The following is a 10,494-nucleotide window of genomic DNA, read 5'->3' as shown; positions in this document are numbered from 1 at the left end:
TCCATTACTGATGATATGAATGTGTCGAGCGATTTTTTGTCTCAAATTAGCAACGACAAGAAGAACTATATGTAAGCCATTATGATGGATTTGTACTATTCGCAACCTGACATGCAAAGGCCATGTAGGTCAACCGTTGTTTGACTTTTGTTTACACCCATGTAACTCCTTCTTTGAAAGATATGTTCCAACCCAAAGGATATCCCAAATGCCTAGTGATTTGGCCTGGGGGGGTAGTATATCTCCTAGCTAGAGTATACTATGCCAATCTGCCTGTTTTAGTGGTACAAGCTTTCATATCAGTGCTTGTTTTCCATAATAGTTCCATTATGGATGATATGAATGTGTCGAGCGATTTTTTGTCTCAAATTAGCAACGACAAGAAGAACTATATGTAAGCCATTATGATGGGTTTGTACTATTCGCAACCTGACATCCAAAGGCCATGTAGGTCAACTGTTGTTTGACTTTTGTTTACACCCATGTAACTGCTTCTTTGAAAGATATGTTCCAACCCAAAGGATATCCCAAATGCCTAGTGATTTGGCCTGGGGGGGTAGTATATCTCCTAGCTAGAGTATACTATGCCAATCCGCCTGTTTTAGTAGTAGCAACTTCGACTTTCTAAAGTTGATTTTCAGCCCTGCTGCTATCCCAAACAATTGTGAAACTTTCATAATTACTATCAAATCCCTTGGAGTATTTGCCCGAAAGAAAAAAGAGTCATCAGCATATGCATGTGCAACCATTGATGATCCATCTGGCTGTACCAATCCATGTAAATCTCCTTCCCGAGTAAGAATATTCATATACACCATCCTCTGTTCCCGAGTAAGAATATCCATATACATCAGCAGAGGATGCATGCCAATCACATACAACATGGCACTTAGTGGGCATCCCTGCCTAAACTATCTTTCATAAGTCTAGGATGATGATAATCCTTTCCCAATGATACATCTAACTGTGCTAGAAGACTTCTGTCATTTCGGACAAACCCCCAGACGTTTCATGGGGACAGCAATAAACTCCAAGTACACTATATCAAATGCTTTGGCAATGTCTACCTACAGTAGCAACACCTCCTAACCAGTGTATTTGGCATACTCCATTCCCATATAAGCATTACATATGTTGTTGTTATCTGTCGTCTAGGAATGAACCCATATTACTTTGTTAAGCACATTCTATTGGAGATCATCTTTGTCACCAATTTGTATAGCATTGGCATTAAAGTGATAGGTCTCAAATCAGCCAAATTCAGGCATACATCCTTGTTGGGAGTGAATTTCACAATGCCCTCTTACCAAGAAGCAGACATCACTCCTTGTAACCATGTAGCATTTATCATTGCCAATAGAATGTCTTCCAATTCCTCTCGAAAATGTTGAAAGAATTCCACAACCAATCCATCCATATGTATATGTATAAACACACACACACACACATATCTATATACATGTAGTATGTATGAATGTATAGATGCATATACATATACATATATGTGTGTATGTACACACACACACACACATATACACATATATGTGTGTGTATACATATATACATATGTATATATAACTGTGTGTGTGTGTGTGTGTGTGTGTGTGTATGTATACTATATATACATACACGCACACTCACACACTTTTTTTTTTGTAAAGCTTCATGTCATTAATTACAGGTGGGAAACCTCAAAACGAGGAAAACCCACCAAAAAGACCATATACAAGGAAGACCAGTAGAGTGTTCACTATGTTCGTGTGAACATAGTTAAACATCTAAAAACAATCTGTAAAAAGAGCATACAAAGATGAGTCAATCTCATGAAGAGAGAGACAGTCATATAAAGATTGCTGAAGAGAGGAACGGAAGAATGAGTAAGCATCCAAATGAGGCCCAGCAAAAACTATCCTGTTGCGAGACTGCCAGGTAGTCCATAAAGCCCAGTAGCGAACCCAATCAAAGAAGACTTTATAGGATCTAAGGGGTGAAGGGAGAAGACCAAAGATCCAAAAGTATTTCCCAAAGGATGCCTGTCCGAAGCGGGCTCTCAAACATGCAGCAATCCGATCCAATAAAGTCCTGGTGAGAGGACAACTCCACAAAAGATGAAAGACTGTCTCTTGAGAAGCACCACAACTATGACAAGTTGAAGGTGCCAAATGTCGCCTAGCCAAGAAAAGGCCGACTGGCAAGACTCCAATCAAGCATCTCCATAAAAAAAGTCTACTTTTCAAAGGAAGACTGCATTTCCAAAGAGAATGAAGCCGCTGTTTCCACCAAGCCTGACTTTTATGAAGATGCCAAATCTGATTCGCATATTCTTGAACCCAAGAGGCAGGTAACAAGAGATGATATATCGAATGAACCGAAAGTTTAGCCATTGATAAAGGGCCTCGTGCAGGTTGTTCTCTTCTAAGGCTCCAATCAACCAAACGATCAGAAGGATCCAAATCTGCAATTGGTTCAAACAAGAAGCTCTTGAATAAGCTGCCAGATTGATCTATAATGCATCCCCAAACCAAATTTTCTGGCGGCAACCACAAAAGAAAGCACATGGCCACCAGCATCCAAAACATCATCAATAAGATAAACCCCTTTCTTTGAAAGGAAATATGCCTTCCTAGGCTCACGTAGAGCCAAGGGTACATCAAAAGCCTTTGACCAATGAATACTCTCAAGGCGAAGAAAGAAGATTGCGCATTAAGCCTGGGATTCCAAAAAAGATATTGCGTAACTTGTTTCCAGGCAAAAATTAACTTAGATGAAAGAGGGCATCCGACAATTTTTCCATCGAAATGGCTGAAAATTGCATCCCAATACGTAACAGTCCACTTTCCAAAAGCAGGTGAAGACATAGACATACACATATGACCCAACATAATAGCCCATGGCTGGCGCTGTTGTACGAATTCCAACAGCAAAGTGGATTTACGAGCAAGCACATGAAAATGAATATTCAATATGTTCAAGCCATCATGTAGCTTTGACGAAGACCCTTTTTACGATGTTGAGTTTTCCACACAATTGCCATTGCCAGAGACATAAACCGATCTATATCAGCTTTCCTCCACATAATCAATGGAAGAAAGAACTGTATGTAAGCCATTACAATAGCCTGCACTATCCTGAGACGTACATGAAGAGGCCAAGTGGAAAGCTGCCAATAATCAATTTTGCGATTCAATTTTAGCATAACCCATTGAATCATTTGTGAAGATGACAGCTGCCAACCCAAAGGGTAACCCAAATGACGAACGATATGTCTACCAGGAGGTATTCCACCGGGCCACAATACATGATGCCACTGCTATACATTAAGCGCAAGCAAGGTAGACTTACGGAAATTCACTTTCAAACTAGCAGCCAGACCAAAAAGTTCCAAAGCCTCCATTAATCTCTGAAGATCTTGTTGCGTATTCTTGGACATAAAAAAAGAATCATCAGCATAAGCCTGAGCCAGGAAAGTATGGCCAGCAGGAAGCTGCAAGCCATGCAATTCATCAGTAGCTTGCAGAAAGTCCAAGTAGCAAAGAAAAGGATGTGTGGCAATAGCAAACAACAAGGAACTAAGCGGACAACCCTGGCGAACTGAACGTCCCAATTTCCAAGAATCCGATAGAGAAGAGCTCAAAATCAAAGAAGCATCACTATCATTATAGAGCCAATACACAATATTTTGCCACTTTGCACCGAAACCAAGATAACTCATAGTCATAGCTATATAGTCCCAATGCACAGAATCAAAAGCTTTCTCGATATCAACCTGCAAAATGAGTACATCCTGAGTGTATTTGGCATATTCAATGGCAATATAAGCATTAGCCAAATTATCATTGATTTGCCTCCGAGGCACAAAACCATATTGCGCAGGATGCAAACCATCATGTAAAAATTCTTTAATACAATTTGCCAACATCTTAGTCAGAAGCTTATAGATGACAGGCATAAGAGTAATGGGCCTCCAATCAGAAAAAGCTTCACAAAGATCCCGTTTAGGGAAAAGCTTAACCAATCCTTCTTTCCAAGAAGATGGTAGTACATCATTTGCCCAAGCTTCATTGATCATATACACGCACACTCTCACACACACACACACACACACACACACACACAGATATATATATATATATATATATATATATATATATATATATATAGAGAGAGAGAGAGAGAGAGAGAAAGCTGTATTAACGTCTACTAGAGGCCGAACTCGACCTATGAGACAAATCAATGTACAACTGTCAATGTCCTCTGGATGTCCAAAAAAAAGAGGACAAAATGAACATGAAATAAACTATGAAAGTACTCAGCTACTTGGGGGGGGGGGGGGGCGGGGGGGGGATGAATGGAGCACTATTGCTACAGGCTCAGTATGCAACCTATATGTGTAGGGTATACAAGAATGCAATGTAGATCTATCTAGCTCCAACCAATACCATAATGGGGGTGTAATATGTGAGACATAGGCGATGGCGAGGCAAAAACCCCTCGGAGCATGAGAGTGAGTGACGCACACACACACACACATACATACAGCATTCATTCATACATACATGTGTGTGTGTGTGTGTGCGCGTGCGCGCACGTGCGCTCACATATAGCATGTATAAAAGACATCCTTTTAATTACCCTTGTTGTTCAAGTGATATGGGGGTCTTCTCAGAACCAGGGAATATCCAAGGGACATAGATAACAAGTGATACATTTTACCTTTCATGTTCTGCAGAGAATTCAATTTGTCGTTTTCCACATCTTGCCTGACCCCAAAAGGAAAGAGAAAAAATCAGGAAAAGCGAAGATATGTAATGGCCTTTTCCTATTCCTTTTTTCTTTTTTTAAAACCCCTTTCTAGAAGTACAAAAATTACATCTGCTTCAATGGAAAAACATACCAAAATGCATGACTATGATAGAACTTACACCCCAAGTAAAGACATTTTTTTCAAGCACACTGCTGCCACACTGCAAACAAAACGGCTTTCTTTTACTCACCCAGCAGGATTGGTATTGGAGATGGTTCCTCTTGCAAAAACAGGGGGTTCCTGGAAGTATTTATCAAAATCTCAGAGGCAGGCCTATAAAATAATATCGAGTAAATAGACTCGAAAGAATATAAAAACTCTTCTTGGAATTTTGTTAGCCGACACAAACTATCATCACCTCAGAAACTTCACTACATAGTTAAGAAGTAAAATTAGGATCTCACAAGGGAAGAATAGCAAATCCAAGCCCTCTATCTGATGCAAGCTAGCTGCCAACACCCACCACCATGTCTTCACGTGACTCTGAAATCCAGCAGTGCTTGCCTTGTCCCCTCTGGACCTCTTCACCTCCCCCTCTGCCCTGCTTTCTTCTTCTCCGACAACATCTGTGTGAGTGATCTGGCAGCACCCACATGGCATTGTCTGCTGTCCTCCTTCACGAACCCTGAAGCTCGGCATTGTGGCCCCTTCTGCCTAGCCAATCGCCCAAAAACAAAAAGCCATTTGCAATGGCTCCCCTCTTTTTACCTCCAGCTGGCCTCCTCCCCCTCCCTCCCTTGTTTTCTCGATCCCCCCACTTCTTGCACAGGTTTTCCTCTCTCCACTTCTCTTTCTGCTATTCTGTTAAAATATGAAGCATAGACCTTAAGGCTCCCTCTGTCAATAGGTCTCCTGGCTGAGTCAAGCTGCAAGCATGCGCCTACCTTTTCTTTAAGTGTCAACTGACTTGAGTACACCGCATGTTATTCCTCCCACTTTACTAACTCTGCTTTCTTTCACTTTGAGATGAATAGTAAATCTCAAATAGATGGATTCACTTATGGACTGCTAGTTTTGAAACCCTTTCAAACATGCCTGGCTCTATTACCACACATAGGAATAGCACAGAGTTGCATGACAAAAAAATGCATTACTTGGAAGAGCAAAAACTGAAGTGATGTAAGCAAAGGGCTGATTTCACCTTCAGTAGGAAACCTTAACCTCTTATGACAAGGTGGCTTTGCCCCACAGCCTACAGGTTCTACTGTTCAAGGGGTGAGCTTGACCTCTGACTGCTTGCTTGAGGGCAACCCTTGCCTCTACCATTGCTTACATCACATAGTTCCACATGGATCGGTCATGCAGCATGCAGACTAGACACAATGTTATAGCAAAGTATTGGAGGTGACGATACCCCATGCCGACTCCACACTTGACCTGTACAGTAGAAACATAGAGCTCTATCCAACAGTGACAGTCACATGATACAATTGCAACTAGAGGCAATTTGTCACACCTGACACCTGAAGCCAAAGACACCTACAGTAGGTGTGCCAACTAAGGTTGATTCAGACACTACAGCTTTCTTTACTGACTGTTTGAAGCTAGGCCACAAGTTACTTTTTCCCCCTATAAAGGGAAGCTTCTATAAGTAGAACCTTAACATACAAAGACAGAATCCTTTATAAGGGAGTGTCAGATGGCCAAGACAAACCACCAGCGCAAAGACTGCCCACACACACGCTAGGGAGGGGCTGGCATCCACTCCCCTATAGCCATCCCTCCTACGCAGGAACCAAAAGCTTTGGGCTGGCAAGGGGCCTAGACTTCCCATTAGTCATTCGAGCCATATGCGAGGAAACTTGCACGTGCGGTTCCATGGGGGGGAAAGCGCTTCCGGGGGAAGGGGAGCGAATTACTTTAACCCTACCCTAACCACACATGTTGGCCTGCATGTCAATTAATGCAGCCCATCGACCCAGCAATACCCCCGACCATATGCGAAGGTCCAAGTCTCGAAGTTCAAACACCTCAAATAAGGAGGAATCTCATTGGTATACAAGGTAGCCTTTTTTTGTTCTATTTGAAGGCTAATCAGCTATGTTTCCATGGCCCTCTATTTTCACATAGACAACACGCATGCAGCCATCTTGCATGAATAAGATATAGCAAATCATGTTAATGCTAGATGTAAAATTATAAAACTAAATGTATTTCGACGACTTATGTGAGTCTAAAACTGTGCAACAAAAGATTTGTAGGAGGTACCTCATCCTCTTCAAGATCAAGTGAAATTATACAACTAAACGTGTTTAGATTACTATCCTATTGTAACTGCTACACTGTGCAATAAAAGAACTGTGGGAGGTACCTCATACTCCTCGAAGTCATAGCCCTCAATCGTAACAATGGTTGGAGTCACATTTGGTGGAGACCGCAGTAAGTTTTGTGCTTCTTCCCAATTCATCTTGAACTTAACACTCTCTGCATCAAAACGTAGCCTTTTGTTCTTCAGACTGATCTCCTTAGCTTTTCTTTTGTCACTCATAAGCAAAAAATCGAAGGGAGAGCCTTCTCTTGGTTTGGACTCTGACATCCCTGTTTTTTGCAATCCATAGCCAGTGCCCCCCACCCGCATATTGAACTGTCCAGAGTTCTTGTTAATTTGAGCCTTACTGGAGCTTTTCACTGACTGTGACAAAAGACCCGTAAGACTAGCAACTGTGGAAAATTTGTCCATGCAGCCCGAGGAGATCAAGCTCGGAGACGCAGTTGAGGTGGAGCCCACCATGGTGGGTTTCTGAGTCTCCTGAAAAACCAATGCGTGGGGATTCTTGTAAGTAAGAACCATACAACTGAATCATGGGGATCTTGTCCACTATGCAGACAAATCAGTCAGGAAAACAAGCATGTAAGGAACCAATGGAAACCCTTGTAAGGCCCTAAATAGCATGACTTATAGCTGGAAATGATGCATTAGTGGTGCTTTGAGATGATCAATTTTACAACCTCTGCACTTATGGTGTTCGGTGCTCTCCTATAGCCCAGCACAAGCTTCCCTTCAGGATCCAGTCTGCTAAAGATCACTGCATGGATGTACACACCCAATTCTTGATCAGGAGTTAATGCACATGGTGGATATCAAAAGGCACAATTGCGCTGTAAAGACATGGTCATATGAAAATTCTTGTCATGAATTTCAAGTGTGAATCAATTTAGAAATTCGATAACCATATACCTGTGTCCCCAGCTTGCAGATGCATTGACTGGATGCAAGGTGTGATTCCCTCTAGAACATACATTCGGCTGTTATTATTGGGCCAGAAGCGGAACTGGAACACCCACTCTTTCCCAGAAACATCTTGGACATTCAAAGGCAAGCCTTCTGCTTGCGAGATGGGTGGGAAATAGGCCTGTTACAAGATGTATGGAAAATTTTTATAAAAAGTGATTGGTTTCAGGGAACTTTGACGAGTGTGTCAACTGGCATCTCAAAAATTAAAAGCACCTACTTCTGCACAAGCCTTGGGCAGCACAAGCCGTCCGATTCGGCCTGCATCGCTTGCACTCAATATTTTTTCAAACAGTGGCGTGATGGTGGAGTTTGAGCTGTTTTTCTTGTTAAACAATACAACTCATGAACCTGCAAGACTACTCAAGCAGAAAGCTTGCCTCTTTTACAAAACGTCCAAGCAAGAGATGCAGCATCGACTCAAAACAAAGAAACCCAAGAATTTTTCACCAAAAACTATGGAAGAAGAATCATTTCCAGGACTAAAACCACCTAAATGACTAGTAAATAACCAAGACTAATTCTTAGAAAGGCAAGGAAATGCAAAAAGGTCAGTCGGATACTCTTTAGTTGTCAACAACTGGAGCTCTTGATCAGTTATTCGTGGCCAATAGCGCGGCAGCAGTTGGTTTTTGCCTCTGCCCTCGCCTGGTGGTCGTGCAACTCGTATCAGTGCCTGAGAAGACGTCTCTTTAGGAGTCTCCACGTTCTTCACTTGATAATTTTGAGGCTTTTGAAAGAGCCATGGCCTTTGCCGATGGCATGTTGCAGCATTAAACCCGGGGGTCCTTATCTCATTAACATGAGAACCAAGGGTCCCAGAGAAACCAGCAGAGTTATTCAATCCAGCAAGAGCACCAAAATCATTAACAGCACCTTCGCTACAGTATAACCCAGACAGCATGGGCGATCCGGCACTAATAGAGGGTGGTATTTCCTTCACATCAACTTCGATACCTGTACTATTTGATAGAGCACATGATTGCCTACTAACTAGCAAGTCACTACATCTATCTGTCTGTATAGCAATGCATCCTTCTTCTAGACTTCCCTCCTGTGCAAGGAAAGCATCCTGTGCCAAGTGTTCATCTTTTGATCTCGCTGCATCGTATAGCTCCAGATACATGGGCTCATTGTGTGCTGCCAATCCAGAGCCCTTGCTGTCAGCTTCAGTATTTTCCATGAAATGAATGTCTTCCTCCCAAAAGGTTTCTCTCCCCTGCAATCCACCCAGCAACGTCTTTCAGCCCATAATCGACTTACCAGGAGCTTTTAGTAAAAAGCATTCCATCACACTTCAAATGGTTTATAAAACAAAGAAACATCTGCAGAATTGGGCAACCTTGTCCAAAAACAATTATCTTTGAAAATTCTACCTTCCACGGAGGCTTTTACTTGCAGCATCCATATCACGTACATCACTCCCTAACATTAAGATGGATGCGTCATACTAGGAGCATGGTATTAAGATTTGGCAAAGGAATATGCCCATGCTATGAGCAAATATGTCACGCGGGAAAAGCATGACATTGGGACTCCACACGTAATCAAGCCCAGAAAACCCCTGCTGTGAGGCAGACCCCAGGTGGGGAAGAAAACCCTAGTAGTGGCAGAGTCTGGTAATGCTCTCTGAGCTTCAATGCCCCCTCCAATAACAGAAGTAAGCATGCTTACGTGCATGCGAGCGGAGTGTGCATGCCTAGAGTGCCCCATGCTGATGCAATAGATAAACGATAAAAACTAAAAGAATCATTGCAGTTTCTACACGGAGTTTTTGGCGGTGAAATATGTATTGTGAAGACATGAAACCACGCCATGTCGAACGCATAGACCGAGCCTTGAATGGTGAGAGACAATGAGTCACAATTAGTGACTAATATCTCTTAATCTCCCTAACCTATGCCTTAATCATTGATTATTAGTAAAGGGATGACTTGCAAGAACACAACCTGTCGCAAGGGTTACTATGAAAGGACATGTCTCATCCAAGAGACACATTTGTCCATTTTTAAAAGATATAACTATTTGTTTAAGAGCCACAACCCTACACTCAGGATGTGCTTGTACAATTGTACCGTTTCAGACCCTACTTCAGAAGAACTTGTTACTCCTTTCCGCTCTATGTGTCTATAAATCAGTATTAAGTCTTCAATCATACTTAATTAGCTTAATAGATTACAATGGTATCAGAGCAAATTAATTTCCGCCTTGCGTGACACCCCCAGCCTGATTTTTCAGCCTTAGAGCAAGGAAAACCCTAAAATCAGCTTTAGTTTGCATTGCACGGAAAAAGGAAACCTAATTTTTCTCCCTTTACCCTCAACAACCTAAGCCCTCTCCTCACATCAAAAAAAAAGAGCAAAATGGAGAGTTGGGACAAGTAACCTCTTGGTGCTAAGGTGTTAAATTACATGTTGACTGTAGAGAGACGCTAAGCTAAGGTGGATGGAAGATACCC

The 10,494-nt window shown here is 42.1% G+C and overlaps 1 protein-coding gene across 6 annotated transcripts in view; it reads right to left on the bottom strand.

Annotated features, from left to right (window-relative positions):
* LOC147614215 (B3 domain-containing protein Os07g0679700-like) overlaps nt 1–10,494 on the bottom strand; it is a 93,008-nt gene that overhangs the window by 41,933 nt on the left and 40,581 nt on the right. For 5 of the 6 annotated variants that reach the window (XR_015263090.1, XM_086780758.1, XM_086780759.1 and 2 more), the window contains exons 3-9: nt 8,600–9,255; nt 8,257–8,353; nt 7,983–8,157; nt 7,754–7,830; nt 7,116–7,553; nt 4,995–5,044; nt 4,714–4,760 (exon numbers count right to left, since the gene is read on the bottom strand). Coding sequence is in view for 5 of the 6 variants with exons in the window: in XM_086780758.1 (XP_086636884.1) it covers nt 4,714–4,760; nt 4,995–5,044; nt 7,116–7,553; nt 7,754–7,830; nt 7,983–8,157; nt 8,257–8,353; nt 8,600–9,255 (1,540 nt within the window). In the remaining variant the exon portion in view is untranslated. Of the gene's footprint in view, nt 1–4,713; nt 4,761–4,994; nt 5,045–7,115; nt 7,554–7,753; nt 7,831–7,982; nt 8,158–8,256; nt 8,354–8,599; nt 9,256–9,412; nt 9,549–10,494 lie in introns of those variants that run through there. The other variant, XM_086780762.1, reaches the window with a different exon arrangement.

This window comes from Cibotium barometz, chromosome 42, assembly GCF_041138505.1.
Source record: "Cibotium barometz isolate CiBa-2024 chromosome 42, ASM4113850v1, whole genome shotgun sequence".
Classification (NCBI taxonomy): Eukaryota; Viridiplantae; Streptophyta; class Polypodiopsida; order Cyatheales; family Cibotiaceae; genus Cibotium; species Cibotium barometz.
This window is presented reverse-complemented; position numbering and strand designations above follow the sequence as displayed.